At 55.0% G+C, this 17,880-nt stretch overlaps 1 protein-coding gene and 1 long non-coding RNA gene across 4 annotated transcripts in view; one reads left to right on the top strand and one right to left on the bottom strand.

Moving 5' to 3' along the window:
• Window positions 1–1,013: 1,013 nt before the first annotated feature.
• TLX1 (T cell leukemia homeobox 1) lies at window positions 1,014–8,262 on the bottom strand. 2 transcript variants are annotated; one of them, XM_025397200.1, is made up of 3 exons: window positions 6,653–8,262; window positions 4,406–4,607; window positions 1,014–2,101 (listed from the first exon to the last, which is right to left on the bottom strand). In XM_025397200.1, exons 1-3 carry the CDS (start codon window positions 7,464–7,466, stop codon window positions 1,879–1,881), a joined length of 1,239 nt encoding a protein of 412 aa, XP_025252985.1. In that variant the 5' UTR covers window positions 7,467–8,262; the 3' UTR covers window positions 1,014–1,878. The 2 variants fall into 2 exon arrangements, with proteins under 2 accessions (XP_025252985.1, XP_025252984.1); XM_025397199.1 differs by having other exon boundaries at window positions 1,014–2,124; window positions 6,653–7,507.
• Window positions 7,621–17,880, top strand: part of LOC112631742 — a 45,200-nt gene continuing 34,940 nt past the window's right edge. Inside the window, exons 1-2 of one of the 2 annotated variants that reach the window (XR_003121183.1) lie at window positions 7,621–7,981; window positions 11,327–11,466. This is a non-coding gene — a long non-coding RNA (uncharacterized LOC112631742). Of the gene's footprint in view, window positions 8,011–11,326; window positions 11,467–17,880 lie in introns of both variants that reach the window. The other variant, XR_003121184.1, reaches the window with a different exon arrangement.

Here is a 17,880-nt window from a genome sequence, read left to right as displayed (position 1 = left end):
TTAGATCCCTCCTAGGCCACGCTAGTGCTGGGAACTGGTAGGTCCCACTTAGAGCACCAGAGAGGATCCTGGCCCTAATTCCTGATTCAATGTGCTCTAGTCTCTGCAGCTTGCTGGGTAAGCGTCTAGAGCCCCAGATCTTCAGCAGATGTTGGTCCCACCACAATGTATCTGGGTATCGCACATCAGACTCCCACCAACACATACACCATCAGCGCACAATTACACACACTCATACAGAACCACACCCACCCACCTGCAGTGATGGTCTCCCACAATGATCCACACTCCCCACTGCATTGACTCCCCCAATTACATTCTGTCACACACAAGTAAATACAGGGAAAATGCACAGCTCACACATGATTACATCTTACACACAATTACACCCATAAAATTCAAGATGATCCACTTCAGAAGCAGTCACATATTTCACAGAAAAATAGATTTACAAAGAGAAACATATTCTCCCAAATATTAACATGATTCATACATAATCACAAACAATGGTTGATTACACAATTACCCAAAAAGAAACAGTCTCATTCGCATAGGGTTACACACACACACCACTACAAGCCCATGCATTCAATGATAGTTTCGATTTGCAACTTAAGCAGAAACAAGCATTTACATGCAAGAATTGCAAACATAATTATACACTGAAATACCATTACAAATATTCACTATTTGTTCACATTGCTGATTGCTCACATTATCACAAACACCACACACACACACACACACACACACACACACAGACTCTCACATCCAAAGAAATCCATATCCTCTCAGGCACTGGCAATCCCAGGAGAGCCTGACTCTCCCTGCTCTCCTCAACTCTGCCTTCTCTCCATCTGTCCTCCTCCTTTCCTCTCTCCAGAGCCTTAGGGTCCTGCCCCTCAACATGTCTCTCAAGTTCAGATACCAAGGGCTGCCCCTGAAGCATCAGCTCACACCAAACCCAAGTAGCTGAAGGACGCTAGGGTCCGCAAGGAGCAGGCAGCCCTGACTCCGGATCCGGAGGCTTTTATTTATTTTTTCCACATAAATTACACAAGCACTTTATAAAATGGTTACACAGAAAACACCTTATAAGTGCATAACTTAACACCCTCCCCCAAATGGGTTCTGGAGAAATGGGCTGCATTTATGTGAAAATCTGTCTGTGCATACCTGGGTTGGGCTGGGATGTGTGGTAGGGGCCTGGCAGACCAAATGAGGCTGTTGTGGTGTGTATGGTGTAGTGTGCCACAGTGTGGCCTTGACCTTGTGTTTGTGCTGGAGGGAGTGCCATGCCGTTCAGGATGAGTGTGTGTCACCCGTGACCTGTGTCTGATCGTGAGGTCCAATATGTAAACACTGTGACCCTGTGTCTGGATGACACTCTGCCACAGATGCCCATGTGTGGCTCTGGGGTGACACCAGGAGGGACAGTAACACCACCTCTGTGTGGGCCTATGGGTTTCCATGTGTGTGATGAGAAGTGGGTCACAGAGAAGGGGTTTCCCAGGGCAAATTCAGATGATAGCCCTGGGGACCTAAGAAGCTCCTCCTCCCCTACCTCCCTTGCCTCTCTCTGAATCCCACGTTAAAAATTAAAATAAAATGAAATAAACAAAAACAGAGATTTCTTAACAGTTCAGATGGGTGCGGGACGCGTCTGGGAGGGGGTGCGTGTCCTTATCCCTTGAGCTCTTCTTCCACCGAAGAGAGAACAGTGTCGGCACAAATGTGGGGGCCCTTCGGTGCCGTGGGAGGGCAGTGTTCCCCTCCTGGGTGCAGTCTGAGGCCAGGAAAGGTGGGGAGGAGTCCTGGGTCTCAGGCCTCAGTGACCCCTGAGTGGGCCTGGGGTCCCACAGGGCAGAATGGGCAGGCTCACTCGCAGGCCGACGCCACCGACGTGACGCTAGTGATTTTGGTCGAGTCGTCAGACCACGGCTGCAGATTCTGCAGGGCGAAGAGCGATGAGTTGTGCACACACAGAGGGTCGGCGGGCAGCGGCTGTGCCAGGCTCTTCTGGAAGGCCTCCTGCTGCAACTGCAGGAGGATGCGGTTCGCTTGCTGCCTCTCGGCCTCCCGTTCCTCTGCAGTCTGCCGTCTGCACCGGGAACAAGCCGTTACCTGCCAGGAGCACCGACCCGGCTCCCGCGTGCGCCCAGCTCCGGGTGAGTTCCCAGGAGATAAACTGAACGAGCGCTGCTCGCCTTTGCAGTCCCCAAATCCAGTTTGGGCCCCTATAATGCGTTCCCTTCTTTTGAGAGTCCTGACTCCAACAAAGACTAGAAACCCCAAAGCGGATGGTGCCAAGGTATCCCAGAGAAGGAGGGGTGGGAAAGTCTGCGAGGCCCAAACAGCTGGGATTCCGCATCCACGAGCAGCGCCCACACCCCGCAGGCCTCACAAGGGGCAGCCAGGGGTAGGATGGCATCTCGCCTCCCCCTCCCCCCCGCCCTGAGGGAGACCAGGTGCCATTCCAAGCCGGAGGGCCCTCACCCTACCCACAAGTCCAGGGTAGAGAGGCAAGGACCAGCGGCTACGATCTGCTCTGCGGGACGTCTCTTGCCTCCCTCTCTCTGCGAATGTCTTCTAGGCCTTTGGCCTTCTGTGTGGAGCCCTGTGCCCTGCAGGGGCTCCTGCTGGACCCACTGGCTTCCTCTGAGGCAGTTCAGGGAGGCAATGACTCACTTATTCCATTTAATGCCTCCCCTCCACCCTGTCAACTGAGATCAAACGTCTGTCTCTAAGGTGGACAGACCTAATGGGAGTCCCCGGGGCCTTCAGAAGCAATTTGTAGGCGATCGATGAAGCCATGCGAAGCCTGCAAGGGCCTCTTTCAGCAGCGGCTGCTGACCTGCTCTAGGCCGCCTTTTCTTGACTGTGTATCTTTCTGTCTTTCGTCTTTCCCTTTTCCCCTGCATTTCAAACGGCCTGAATATTTCTCTTTTATGCTTTGTGTCTTCTCTCTCATTTTCTCTCCTCCCCACCCACTTGGTTCTCTCTGAATTAAAGGAATTTGTTTGAAAAGAAAATGTTGATTTCAGTCATCCATTGCTTTTCTTTATTATACATAAATAAGACTTCTGTAGGCTGCCTGTTTTCCTCCTTTTTTTCCTTCAGCGGGCTCCCTATCCCTTCCCACCCCTGAAACTGATTGTGTTTCAGTTTCTCTCTTTGCCTGCCTCTTTCTTTCTCTGTGCCCCTCTCTCTGGGAGGCCTGCCAGGCTGCCTCTCCTCCCCTAGGCCCGCAGCCCTCGGTAGGCCTTGTAAACCGGAGTCCCCCCCAACTCCTGAGCTAGCCCTGGCTCCCTCTTTAGCGTTCCAAGGTCTGAGGCCGCATCCCCCACTCCTTCCCCAGCGGCAGGAATGCTGTGGGGTGCGGTAGAATCGCGGGACCATGGCTTCCTTTGTGGCCCCGTAGGCGGAATCCCAGGCAGATTCCTCGCCTTCGTTCAGAAAAAGAGGAAACTCCAATTCCTTCCTCCTGCCCCAAGGCCCGCCCGTCTCGGCGCCGCCGACTTCGCCCAGACTTTCCCGCGCTGCCGCACTGGGCCTGAGCTAGGGGAGAAACTCCGGCGGGCAAGGGCCAGATGTGCGGGAGGGTGCAGCGTGCCAGAGGGAGCAGCCCGAGAAAGCGTCAGTGCGCGCGGAGAGGGAGGCTGCTTGGGAGTGTTGGGGACGCTTCATGTCCTTGAGCGTAAATGTGAAAAAACAAAACAAAAAACCCAGTGCGTAGTAACTGGAGTTGCGGCTATGGGAGAAGGGAAAATTCTCTTTCTCACACACACCCATCTGCTCCTAATTGATTCCCCTTTCAGTGGGACCCGCCAAACCCCGCCGCAGCCGGCGCGGATTGATTTTCTCCTTCCAGGGTAGGGACCGGCTGCGCAAAAGCCTGGCGTCTGGGGAGGAGACGGTCAACACGGCCGCGGTCTGGGGCCCCCAGACCCTCTGCCGAGAGCCCGGTTGGAGCGCTGCAACAAGGTGCGGGCCGATCTGCATGCAGTCTCCGGGACAGAGCAGGATTCCATAAGCAAGAGTTTGCGCAAACAAAAAACTCCCCAGGACACACAGATCCCTGGAGCCTGGACTGCGTGGAGTGCACGAACCCGCCTGTTTGCCAAAGCGGCGGAAGAAACCTGCTGCATCTACACCGGCAGAGAGTGTGCCAGCCAGAAAGCCCTGAAGCCTCTGGTAAAACAGAGCCAGGGCCCTTCAGCCCCATCCCAGCTATCGGCCTGCCTCCGTTGCTTCCAGCTCCCCGCAAACCTAGCGGGAGCTCGCTCCTCCGAAAGGATCAGAAACCGCGAGCGGAGAAAGTGTGTGCGCACCAGAAAAGGCCACGAACCGACAGCTGCCTGAGACCGCGCCGCTCGCGGGCTGCCGGCCCGCCCAGCTTGCTCACCTCCACTTTGTCCGCCGGTTCTGGAACCAGGTTTTGACCTGCGCGTCGGTCATTTTGAGCGCCTTGGCCAGGGCGGCGCGCTCGGCCGAGGCCAGGTACTTCTGGCGGTGGAAGCGCTTCTCCAGCTCGCAGATCTGCAGGCGTGTGAAGGACGTACGCGGCTTCTTCTTCTTGGGGGGCGTCCGGTTCTGATAGGGGTGACCTATACGGCGTGTTACAGTGAAGGGTGAGAGGGCCACTGGAGCGGGAGACAGACAGACGGCAGAGGCAAGCAGCAGAGCGTCAGGAAGCGTCCCAGGCCCAACACCCCGCGAATCAGCGAGCGCAGCAGCTGAACTCCCACGAGCAGGGCCGAGATCCTCCCGTTAGCCCTCAGCACCAAGCCCACGGCGGGAAATGGCCCCCTCCTGCCCGCCAGTCCGACGCCGCCTTCGCAGCTACCACGGAGGCCTCCCTAGCCCCGGGCTCCCGCGAGCCCAACCACCTCCCTGCCGCCCCTCCTCCAAGGGGCAGTCTAAGGCGAGCTAATGGTCACGCTCCCCTCCCCTCAGTCAGCCCCAGACCTTCAGGCTCAGAGTAGGAGACCGAACCTGACTCTGGAACCCGACCTGAGCCTCTGTCCACAGCAGCACACACCAACACAACGTACAACGGGGGCAAACTCATAGATCTATACACCCAAACAGGACCAGACAAGCACAGGCACGGGACAAAAACACAGGACACACAGCAACACAAGGCCACAGCCATACACTCGCTCAAAACTCCTTCATGCCTGACACAGTATTAGGGCCCCGAGGTAGGCCCTAAACCGGGTACCTTTCACCAGAGGCCCAGGATTAGTAGACTCTCGGCTGGGGTTCCAGCAAGGCCCTTCAAGACTGGCCTGGCCTGGGTGGGGAATGGGATGGGCACCAGGCCCTGCTGCCCCAGGCCAGAGAAAACTTGGGTTGGGGGCACTGGGGCCCCTCCAGCGAGGGCCCTTCCTGAGGTCTAGACCCAAGCAACTGTTCTTCGTCTGGACACCAGCCCCTACACCACTTCTGCTGTGGCCCCCGAGTCTGGTAAGAAGCTGCAGGAGCAGTTTCCCTGACCGTGCTCCTGCCTGGAACAAAAGCAGGGAGTCAGGGGTGCCTCGGGGTCTCCTGGCCCAGTGTCTGACTCTCAGCAGCTTCTCCCAAGTAGTTATGTATACCCCCCTTCCACTGTTGGGCCCTTGAGCCAGGGGATCCCCAGGAGTCCCGGTCTCTGCCAGCAGCAGCCAGTGTCTCCTGCCTCCTCTCTCTAAGGCCAGCTGGCTAACCTGGGCTCAATTTGTGGCTGCTTCCCAGCCGGGACGGGAGGATCATGGTCTGGGATCCAGGGAGTCCTAAGGGGAGCAGGAAGTGAGAACAGGGGAAGGGACCCACGCCAGAGGGAGAGTTGAGTGCCCAGAGCAGAAACGGCAGCAGAGGGAGCCAGGGCCAGCAGAGGAAGGCAGGAGTGGGCAGCAGAGAAGGCAGCAGCGGCCACCACCTAGTACCTAATGTCCCGGGAGTAGTCCTCCCGCCACCGATCACTGGCCTGCCCAAGATAACAGGGCTGGGCCCGGGGTAGGACACGCAGCCCGGACGGAACGAAAATGAAAAGCTAGCTGTCCTGGGCGGCTGTGCCCCGCTGCCATCCTCCCAGACGAAGCCTCCTCTCTGGGAAAAAAAGGGCCACTGGTTCTGCTGATTTACTGGAGCTCAGAGCCCCCGCTGGCCCCGCAGCACCACGGGCACCGGAGCTAGGAGCGCGGAGTGCATGTGTGTAGGGTACCGAAGGTGGGGGAACCTGTTCTTTTCTTGCGTCTGATCCTGGGGCTGGCTTCTTCGGTCCTAGAACTGCAGCCAGGACGGAAGAAACTGTTCACATTGCACCCCTTTCTCTAAGATTCCCGGACCCGGAGTAGCTGCAGAAGGTGGTCCTCAATCTATGGCCTTCTTCTCTGCCTGACCGGGCCCAGGGATCCCGAGAGGGGACCAGGGAGAGCTTCTCTGAGCAGGGGTCCTTTGGGAGACAGAGAGGGGTCCAGGCTGAGAGAACTCTTCAAGCATGGCGAGTCTGCGATGTAGAATCGGGCGGGCGGCTCAACTTGGGGGAAGCACCAAGAAGAGCTGGGCGACCTGGCGCACAGAACCGGCTTTGGGGAGCCAGCCGGCGGGGAAAGGGTAACACAGAGCCCGGGCCGCGGCCAGGCGAGGCGCGCGCGCAGGCCGGACTCACCTGTGAACCTGTCCTTTGTGTATCTGCGGTTACTCTCCATCCAGGGGAAGGTGAGGCCAGTGAGGTTGTTGACGCCTGGCATGGCAGGCACAGAGGGCACGGTGGGCAAGCCGGTGGCCAGCGGCTGGGGGTGGGCCACGGCTCCGGTGAGTGGCCTGTGTGCCGGCACCCGGATCACCCCCGCAGCGCTGAGTGCCCCCGCACCGCCGCTGCTGCTACCGCCGCCTCCAGGACCGGGGCCGCCCGCCAAGGCCATGTTCACGTTGTAGGAGCCGGCCAGCGGACCCATGCTGCAGGCGCCGCCGCCGCCTGCCGGGCCGCCGGGGCCTCCGGCGCCGCCCGGACCTCCAGTGCCATAGGCCCCCGCGCCTACAGCCCCAGCCCCGGGCGCGGAGCCCCCGCCGCCGTAAGTGTAGGCGCCTCCAACCAAGCAGCCAAGGCCGTATTCTCCGTCCTGGAGGCGCGAGGCGGGCCCCATGCAGCCACCCTGGTCTGGGCTGTTGAGGATCTGGTCGATGCCGAAGCTGATAGGCTCTGCGTGGCCCGGGTGGAGGTGGTGCGGTCCCAGGTGCTCCATGCTAGCCCCGGCCCCACGGGGGGGCCCGGGCGGCGGCGCTAGCTGCGCTCGGCTCCGGGGGCAGCTAGCAGGGGCTGGGAGGCAACAGCGTCTCCTGGCTGCGCGGAGACTTGGAAGCGAAGTGCGCAGAAGGGCTAAAGTAGAAGGGGGAGGGGAGGGAGAGAGGGGGGCCTTATTCTTCCCCTCTCTGGCTTCTGCTTCCCGGCTCCGGCTCGCTCGCTGTTGACTCTGGGACATCAATCACCAGGCGAAAAAGCCCGGTGCAAGAGAGCTTCGCGGTTTCGGCCGGGTCTCTCCATTGGCTGTGCGCGGAGAGGAGAGGGGTGAATGACAGCGCGAGGGAGGGGAGGGGAGGGGGAGAGGAAGGCCAGAAGCCGAGACAGATGCAGGAGCCAGAGATAGAGAGACGGAGACCAAGACTCGGAGTAGTTCATGAGGAGAGAGAAGAGGGGAAAAAGGAGACGCTTAAAAGGAAAAGGGAAAACAAGAAGCGACCATTCCCAGAGACGGACAGACAGACAAACCCAAGGAGGGTGAAGTCAACTGTCTTCCCGGCCTGTTGGTAGGCATCCCCTCACTTTGAACCGGGTCAAAGGAGTCCAGCCCACAAGGCGTCTGGGGAAGGGATGTCCCTGCCCAACTGGAGAATCTCCCCAAGGGCTCAACTGGGAAACACCTGTCACTCAACCAGGAGATTTACTCCAAACTTCAAGTCCAGCTTGTTAGAAAGTAGAAGACTGTCTATTCCCCAGGTATGGAGCCCAGGCCCTGAGGCAGGACGGTGAGTTCAGGCTTGTCCTTCTTTAAAACACAGGCCTATGAACAACTGGCTATATGTTATAAAAATCAGCAACCATCCCCCAACTCAGCCTTCTTAGAGAAATTCAGGAAGGGAACATTTCCTGAAAGGCAGGCACAAGTCAAGAGGGTTGGTTTGGGGTCTGCTGCCAGGGTGCCCATGCCTCAACACACGCCTTTCCTTTTGAATAAACAGATGCCTCAAGAAGTAAAATCCTACAGGGTTTGAAAGAGGCAATTCCTACAGTGTTTGAATGAATTCAACCAGATTGCTTTCCACCTAACAATTACCCCAGGGTTGGCTATTCCAGGCAAGAAGACTTTGGACTGTGGTGTGTGTTATTTTCTTACTTTTGGAATCTTGGGAGGAAGCCATAGGGGCTTAAGACCGTAGGGGCTGGGATTGGTGGGACTAGGATCAGGAAAGTGCATCCAGGACAAATTTAGGCCTTTCCAACGTTTTGCCAGTGGCAGTCTGGCTGACAGCCCAAGAGAAAAGGAGGAAACTCCCTTTTTCTTCTTCCTCTCTTCCCCCTCTCCAGTAGAAAATGTTTGCTACCTTTTAGAAGTCAAGTTTTGGGAAAGGCACAGGTTCCATCACTTGGGATCTATTTCTGGTCTATTTCAGTTCAGTTTCAGATTAGACTTTTGAGTACTCCCCGTCTCTATCTGGAAAGATGCTAGGATGTGAAGACTCACATTCTCTCCTCATCAAGTCTTATTGCAATCTATTTGCTTTGGGCATGTCTGTCACCTCCACTTGAAGAGATCTTGGAGACAGAGAGTGGCTTATTCATTTCTGTTCTCTCCTGAAGAATACAGCCCCAAACAACAAAATATGCTCATCTTGGGGAATAACAAGTGAATGTATCTCTTTATTCAATAATATTTATTGAGTACTGTACTCACTGTGTCAGGCATTGTTCTAGGCACGGGGGACATAGCAGTGAGCAAAACGAAGGTCCTGACCTCATGAAGCTTACATTCTATAGAGGGGTTCAGACAATAACCAAAGAAGCAAATACAAGGCAGATGTTATTAAGCATTATGGAGAACAATATAAACTCTACATCAATCCTTCAAGATGAGTATTCTCTCTATTTTACAGATGTGAGGAAAGCACCTTTCACAATAGCTATGATTGCTGTGGATCAATATGGAGGAGCTAGACTCAACTTGCTTTTTTGGTTAGCCTGGAGACCTAGGTGCTGGTTGGAAGTTCATATCTGTGGAGAAACCTTGTCTGAGCTCCAGCCAGGTGGACAAAGGCCTACTCAAGACAAAGCCAAATGTGAAATTGGCAGTTGTTTGTAAACACTAAGCAGAAACATGAAGGGCTCTGCTCCCTCACCAGTTCTCTTCTTCCCACTTACCGAATCCAGGTACTATACCCCTACCCAGGGACTTCCATAACTTACTTTGGAAGTCGTCTGAACCTGAATGAATCTCTTCCTGCTCTTATCTTGAGGGAACTAAAGCAGGAATAAATTGTTTACTGAAAGACAGCTTTGTGCCAAGTACCACATCGTACTTATCTCATTTAAGACTTATAACAACCCTGGGAAGTTAATAGAAATGTCCCAATTTTTTATAATTGAGAGAATTGAATGAATGTTCATGGCAGTGTTATTCATAATAGCCCAAATGGGGAAACAATTCAGAGGTCCATCAACTGATGAATAGATAAACAAAATTTGGTATATCCACACATGGAGTATTATTTAGCCATAAAAAGGAAAAGAAGGGAAATGCTGGTTCATGCTATAACATGGATGAACCTAGGAGACTATTCTGCTAGTGAAGAAGTCAAGCACAAAGGCTACATATTGTATGATTCCACTTGTATGAAATGCCCAAAATAGGCAAATCCACAGAGGCAAGAGAGTAGGTTAGTGGTTTCTGGGGCCTGGGGGCAGCAGGGAATGGAAATTGACTGCTAACGGATACAGAATTCCTTTTGGAGTGATGAAAACATTCTGGATGGTTACATAACTTTGTAAAAATATTAAAACCCACTGAATTGTGCATTTTAAAGGGGCTGAATATTGTAGCATATGAATTTTATCTCATTTTTAAAAAGAGAAAAATGGCTGGGTGCAGTGGCCTGTGTCTGTAGTCCCAGCTGCTCCGCAGGGTGAGGCTAGAGGATCACTTGGGGCCAGGAATTCGAGGCTGCAATGTGCTATAATTGCACCTCTAGCCTGGGCAACAGAGCAATGCCCCATCTCTAAAAAGAAAATGAAAACTGAGACTCAGTGAAGAGAATAAACTTGCTCCAAGCTCCATAGACAGAGAAGACTGATCTGGAATCTCAAAACCTGAGCTATTTTCCTTGTTTGAGGCTGAAAACTATGGGGAGGGGTACTGCAGCTTTTTTTTAGGCTGGGTCCTAGTGGCCTCACTCCTTTTAGTCTCACCACCATTTTATCTGCTGCAGTTAAAACCACATCCTTTGGTGTGAGTTGGTTGAAGGTAAAATTTACAAGACTAAAAAAAAAAAAAAAAACAAAAAAAAAACCCACTTATCTTTCCATGTGCACATCTCCAGCTCAGATGGCCTTCCAACCCTTTTGGCATCTGCCTGATCCACCTCTTGAACTCCTCAGATCTGGCGCCAGTTGTTCAGGGTACTTGGGAGGAGACTTTACCCTTGCTGGCCTAACTTAAGGTTGGCAGAGGTCACCACTACCTTGTACATGGACCATTATGACTGTCAAGCTCTTCTCATTAAAATCCAGCAGCCCAGGGATATACCGACGTTCCCCTGTTATCATAGCCGCTTCCTTAACTGATTTCTTCTTTTTTCCCCTCCCACCTTTTCTGCTTATCAGAGTCAACTTTTATCCCAATTGGGGATACCCCTAACTTTTACCCTCAATGAGGTGCTGGGGTTGTGTGAGTCAGCTTAATCTCAGCCTTTGTCTTCCAACAGGGTATTTGCTGAGGGCCAAGACTACCCTCTCTGTCCCTTCCTTACCTAGAAAGATGAGACTGGAGGGTCAGGATTTGCTGGGCTGTGGCCCCCAGCCCTTCTCCCAGGAGCAGTGTTACCTGAGCACAGTGTTGCAAGGTTGGGAAGTTTTCTGAAATAGGAGAGGAGACTCACACAAGTTTATATTCGCTGCAGCTTGTGTTTCCCCCGTGCTTTTGCATGCCTTGTAAAACAGCCCTGATAGGAACGAGGAGGGAGGGGAAGAAAACGGGACTCACAGAGCGCCTGCCATGTGTGAGCCGCCTTCAATTGGAAGAATGATCTCTCCACTCATCTTTAATCCTGTAATGTTATCCCCATTTTACAGATGAGAAAACCAAGGCACTGAAAGCTGGAAAGGGGCAGACCAGACGCAAACACTGCTTTCCTGACTCCACTCACTACAAGCTGCTTCCCTTAAGCCTAAACTTGGCTCTTGCCTCATAGGACCATCTTGCAGGAACCTAGGTGAGTTGCAGATCCTTCTCTCTGGTTCTGAGGCCACCTGGTAACACCCCTCCCCCAAGCACCAGCTCTCCCTGGCCTGCAGAATAAAAAAGTGCCTCCAATTAAAAGAAGAGCAGCTGGGGCCGGGGCAGGGCTGGGGGAGGAGGAAAGGATGGGCTCAGCCCAGGGGGAGGCCCCTTTGGATCCCACACAATCTCCTCCTCCCCGCTCTGAAAGAGACCCCCGGGCCAGGGGTTGTCCTTTAGCTTACGGTTATGTGTGGAAACGTAATTACTTTGTGTTTGTGGGACCATGCATCCATGAGGGGAAAGCAGGATGGGAAAGCATGTGTGACAGTCAGGGTTGAGAGGGCTGTGCAGATGTCCTGGGCATGTCTTTAAGAAACAATTTTAACAATATATTCAATGAATAATTATAGAGCATCTAGTATGTATCAGGCACTGTGTTAGGCTGTTGGGATACAACTGCAAGCAAAATGCATGTCGGTAAGAGCATTGGAGGAAAAAAAGAGAATCTGGGTATTTTACACAACTGGATTTTGTCATGTGAGGATGTATGTGTCAGTGAGAATGCAAGTGAATATGTTTTCTGCAACAGGATGAGTATGTGTTTACAACTGTTCCTCTGTAGTGAGTGCCTGTGATGGGATGAGGGCATCTCTCTGCTACAACTGCGTGCTGCAGATAGCGTGTACCGTGGGAGGGATGTCTTTTATTCCAATGGAATTGTCAGAGAAGTGGCCCTGCATGGGCCTGTGGTCATGGGGAGGGGGACACAGGGTATACCCAATGGATATATAGTAGGGAAAGGGGACTGAGATATATGTAAGGGGATGTATAACATGACATGGTCCATGGTGCTGCCAATGGGGTTTGCATTCCTAGTACCAAAGGTGTTCCCTCTGCCTTCCCACTTGTCTCAAAAAAGGGGCAGAAAACTTTCCCTACTATGGGAAAGGCAGAATCACCTATAGTGACTTAGGGACTTAAAGACCCGGTAAAAGGCACTCTAACTCCAGAAGCCCTGGGTTGGGGAGGAGGGTCTCTAGAAGCCTAGATTGAGGAGGTGGGGGGAGTGAGTAGGTCAAGTGACTCAGCTCAACGAGTCCTCAGGGTTGGGGGGGTGTTCCAAGGCTAGCCCCCCGTCCCTCCACCCAATTCTTACATAAGATATGGAAGACCCCTCCAACACCAATGGATAGCCACACATTTTCCCATCAGTGGAGAGACCCTGAATGGATAGAGGACAGACGGACAGGAGACAGACATGTCCCTGCTGTAGGCCACACTTAGCTGTCACCTTGTGTAGGGGTAAGCAATTTTCTTCTCCTCCCCTGCCCACTCCTCTCAATCAGAGCCCAGCAGGCGGATGCTTCAGAAATAGGGTGCTTCTGTAGGGATCCCTTCCCTTCACTGTCTCCCCTTCCTGCTTGGCTTCTGACCCTAAAGGAACCTGTTGGCCTCATTACCCCTGGGCATTGAGTTAAGGCCTTGGGCCTCTCTCTGACTAATTCCCTCCCAAGGGAGGCCCAGAGACCCTCAGGTTCCACCACCCACCCAGCACTGTCTTGACCATGGTGGCCTTGATTAGGGAATCTCCCATCCTGAGTCACCTCCAAGGATGCCAGAAACCTGGAAAGGGGCAGGTAAGGAGTGGGCTAAGAGAAGGTTCAAGGAAGAACAGACCCCCAGGGCCCTGCTCTCCCCAGACGGCTCTCAAAGGGCTCCCTGGGCACAGAGTTAGGAGCCCCATCAGTGAGTCCCATCAGTAGGGCAGCTGAGCCTAGGACCCAGGGCTGTGGACCGGCCCCAACCTCTCCCATCCTTGGTGTCTCCCTTGGCTCCACTCTACTGGCCAGGTGGGTCTGTGCTGGGTCCAGAAGCCAAGCCCTGTACTGAGGTGTGGGGGAGGGAAAAGAAGCCAAGAGAGCACCAGCCAGTTGTGGGACCAGCCCTCTGAGGGCCCCTCTGCCTTCTAAGAGCCATCTTATTCCCTTCTGGGGTTGGCAAGCTCCCTTTGCAGTCTGCAGAAAGGACCACTACAGGTATGCGGATCCCTCACTCTGCCTGTGCACAGTAAAACAGGAATGAGGCAAACTTTCCAGCTGGGTGGGTGATGGCCCTGCAGTGGCCAGCTCTACCCAGATTTCTCATCTCAATTCCTTGCCTCTGCCGGGGGTGCAGATTTGGCCTCAGAGTAAGGGTGGGTGGAGAGGCCCAAGCACAGGAAACCCAGCCTCCCAGGGGACCCAGTCCTGAACCACAGGGTCTTCAGACCCTGTGGCTGAAGACATGGAGGTGGGGGTCATGCAGTCCCTCCTAGGTGCTAGGTCCTCCTTGACATGGGCAGGTCTAAGTTGTTTCAGGGGGTGCTCAGGACTGTTTGCACATTGGAAGCTGCAGGCTCCCGCTGAGCCGGAGCTGGACTATGCTGTGTGTGGAAAACCGACTGGGACCCCCCCTCAAGATGAGAGGGACTGGCTACCCAGGCCTCTGCCTCCACCCGGAGCCTGGTGGATGGAGTTCAGGTTTTATATTAACTTGCCAAGCTCCTCCTCCACCAGAAAAGCAAGGCGGGGTGGGAAGTGGTGGAGAAAATGGCCTCAGCTGGGGAGACCCAGCTGCTGGCCGGCGGTAGTGTGGCGGGGAGGTCGACATGTTCCCCATGGTGTCCTGACTGCACACTAAAGCACAGTATATACACCAATGGCGACACACAGAAATACCCAATTCCCAAAGACTTCCAGACACAGGCTTGGCACAGAGGCAACACCCTCACACGCAGACGCACAGATGCCCACTCACCTTGCACACGAACACGCAGAAACTCCTCGGTGTGCAGTCCCCACAGGTGCCCACAAAACCTCCTTTATGCACCCATATGCAGATGCCCACAAACACTCCCACCCCACTCAGTCTCTGCAGCACAGATCCAGAGCCAAACGAAACCTTCTCCCTCCATGCACACAGCCCTAGGGTCGCTGGTGCACAGGTACACACAGACACACCCAACCACACTCCTACAGACTTACAGGCATGCTCACTTCCACACCGATCTTCCTGCTCAGATAACACAAAACAAAACACAAAACAAAAACACCCCCTTCCCTCTCACACATACTCTGAAGACGGCCACAGGGAGCTCAAAAGCAACCACAGTTTCCCAACTTTCCTGGGGAGTCCACGGTCGCCTTCCCTCGCGGGGAAGGAGTTGGGGGGGTGCGGGGCAAGCCGCAGGTGCCAGAAGTGGGTGTGGGTGGGGTGAGCGCCGAAGGGGGATGAACCGCATCCATATGCATGGTCTTCGCGCACAAAGAGCAGCTGCCCAGAGCTGGAGTCCCGGCGGGCCCGGAGTCGCACGGAGGCGACGGCGGCCCAACTAATTGAATTAGGTCGGCCCGGCCCTGCCACCCGCGCGCCACCCGCGTCCGCTCTGCCACCCGTCTCCGGCCGCCGCAGGCGCTCCTTGGGTGCCGAGGGACGGATTGAGGGAAGGAGGCGTCTCCGCCTGAGCTCCGGCCCGAGGCGGCCTCTCCCCCCGGAAATAATCCCATTGTCCCGGGGGCTGCGGGCGGCCCTGGGCGCCCGGGATCCCCAACTGGACTGCGGCACTGTGATTAATGGGACAGCGGCAAGGGAGCTGACACCGGGAGGGCCGTGGCTCTCCTCCGCCCGGTCCTTCTCAGCTGCCCTGCGTTCCGGTGCCCCTTCCCCACCAAAGTCGGGAAGCTAGAACGGGGAGGGGCGAGGGGCGGGTGCGGCAAGGTCACTGCTGGGAATTAGACCAGTTAGGGGCCTTCCCGAGTGTGGTATGAGCCTGAGGTGAGTGAGTGTGTCTGGATGTGCGGCCATGTGCCCGAGTGTGCAAGAGCATCCAGAGCTGTCAGCCCCTGTCAGTGGGGTGGGATGCTGGGGGGTGTGGACAAGGTAAAGTGCACAAGCACTACAGGGCAGGAATTATTAGAGCTGTGTGTAGTGAGGCAAGGATGGGATTTGTAAGGAGATGAAGCTCCCATCCCTGGGAGCCACAGTAGCCTCAAGACCAGGGAGCTGGGCCTGAGTCCCAGCACTGCCCTAGGTCCCACATAAAGTCACTGCCTGGCACCTGCCCTCCTGTCGGCCCAGATTTCTGCAGCCATCTCACCCCTACACCCGACCACTGGCAATTTACAGTGGGGCTCCTGGCACCTCACTTCTCCCATTCTCCCCTACCTGCCATAGGCTCCACCTTCCTGGGATGAAGCACCAGCAGTTTCTGTTCAGCTCTTCCACTCCTGACATCCTTGATATCTGGACTGTTCCAGTACTTGTAGCCCTTTTGAGGTTAGGCTCACAGATCTCCCCCACCCACTGCACAACACACAGGAAGCGTCTGATATGTGGCTGGGAAATAGCTCCTCTGACCTAGGTGGCCCGTGGCTCCTAGGGTGGAGACTGTGTGTGTCTGTCCCTGAACTGCAAGTGCCTAGGGGCAGACCAGAGTCTCTGCTTGTCACCCGCAGATACCCACCCAGAGGTGTTCTGGACACCAGTGAGATTTCCCTGGCTGTTGAACTCCACCCAAGATTGGTGCAGACCAGAATGTTCGGGGGGGGTGGGCACGGGGCATGCCCCTGAGTCCCACGGGGCAATTTGCCTTCTCCACTGCGAAGCCAGAAACCTGGTTCTGGACTGAGTGTACATGTGAGGTGCCCTAGGGATCCAGGTTCCGGGTTCTTAGGGCGGTGGAAGAGGGAAACCATCCTAGTAGTCCCAGGCTGCACTGGGTATTCAGGATCATCCCAGTGGCCAACACAGCCCCAGCCAGGACCCCTCCCACCTGCTGCTGCCCTCTACTGCCCCCTCGCCCCACTTGCCAAATCACCCACTTCCTCACCTCCACTGCTACCCCTAGCCCCACCCCACTCAACTCTGGAGTAGTTTGCCTCCTGGCAAAAGAAAACCCGGATTAAGGGTGGGAGTTACGAAAAGGCTGAGCCTTCCACCCACCAGAAGGACTCAGTGCTTCTGAGGTCTTTGTGCCCCATTCGCCAGGGACCACTACCTGGGAGGGGTAACACCACCGGGAGATGTGGCTGCTGCTCATGCCGGCACATCCTCCACTGCTGCCCAAGGCTCAGTGAGGTAGGTTGAGGAAGGAGCTCTGGGCTGGGGACAGCCAGGGGGACACCCAGAGGGCATGCGGCACCAACATTGGATATGCTCGCAGGCCCACCGCCAGGCCTGGGCGGCCAGCACCGTATTTCCTGGGACTTTTACTGCAGCACCGAGATGAACAGTGACATTCCCCTCTCCCCTTTCATAAATATTGCATCTTCCCAATGCAATTACAGGAGACGGAACGGCATGAGCGTTTACTAAATAAGATTATGGGGTAATGCTAATGTAGTTTATGTCTGCGCTCTGACACCAGACAAACTCCCTATTAATAACCTCTCAATGAGGCACGAGGCTCAGAACGCAGAGCCCGCGGCTTCCAGGCCGCGCACTCTGCAAGAACGGCCAAAGCGAAGGGTGGCCTCCTCACGCTGGGGGCCGCGGCCTGCGTCCTTTTTCAGGGGTGCTGGGTTCCCAGCCTTTCCGGGCCTCTTGGCCAGGAGTTACCCCTGCGCCCCTTCTCCGGAGGCAGCCTCACCGAAGCCGGGAGCCTCATCTGCACCCTCACCTCCTCCATTTATCGTCTATTTCTGCAGCAGTTTAGTCCCAGCTGGTGCTAAGCCCCTCTCTTCCGAATCCACACTGCTGGGAGGAGCCCAGGTTTTCTCCCCTAAAGGGGAGAAAGCCTTGTTCTTCCCCCGCTCGGAAATTGCTCAAGGCTTCGCATTGCCTTGGCGGTGGGGATCCAAACCCCTTCCCCCTCCATTCAAGGCGCTGCACTTACTTTCGTTCCATCTGTAGTACCTCGCCCCAGTCGCTGGCTGCCCTTAGTCCTGTTGTACCAACTGATAGAAACGCTCACACCTTCCCCAGTCATTCCTTGGGTCCAAAGCCCTGACAACCCCTATCCCTATGCCCAGCCCCACAAAAAGGAAAGAAAATTTCCACTCCTACTTCAAAAACGAAGTCAAAGTTCCGCCTCCCTGCACATTCTCAGAGCACAGTTCATGAGTCCCTCCTCAAGTGGCCAAGAGCACACAATTTTTTAAAACTACCAGCCTGTAATCCCAGCACTTTGGGAGGCCGAGACGGGCGGATCACGAGGTCAGGAGATCGAGACCATCCTGGCTAACACGGTGAAACCCCGTCTCTATTAAGAAATACAAAAAAAAAAACAAAAAACAAAAAACTAGCCGGGCGAGGTGGCGGGCGCCTGTAGTCCCAGCTACTCGGGAGGCTGAGGCGGGAGAATGGCGTGAACCCGGGAGGCGGAGCTTGCAGTGAGCCGAGATCCGGCCACTGCACTCCAGCCTGGGCG

Source organism: Theropithecus gelada, chromosome 9, assembly GCF_003255815.1.
Source record: "Theropithecus gelada isolate Dixy chromosome 9, Tgel_1.0, whole genome shotgun sequence".
In the NCBI taxonomy this organism is placed as follows: Eukaryota; Metazoa; Chordata; class Mammalia; order Primates; family Cercopithecidae; genus Theropithecus; species Theropithecus gelada.
The sequence above is the reverse complement of the archived record's forward strand: the minus strand, read 5'-3'. Positions and strand labels throughout refer to the sequence as shown.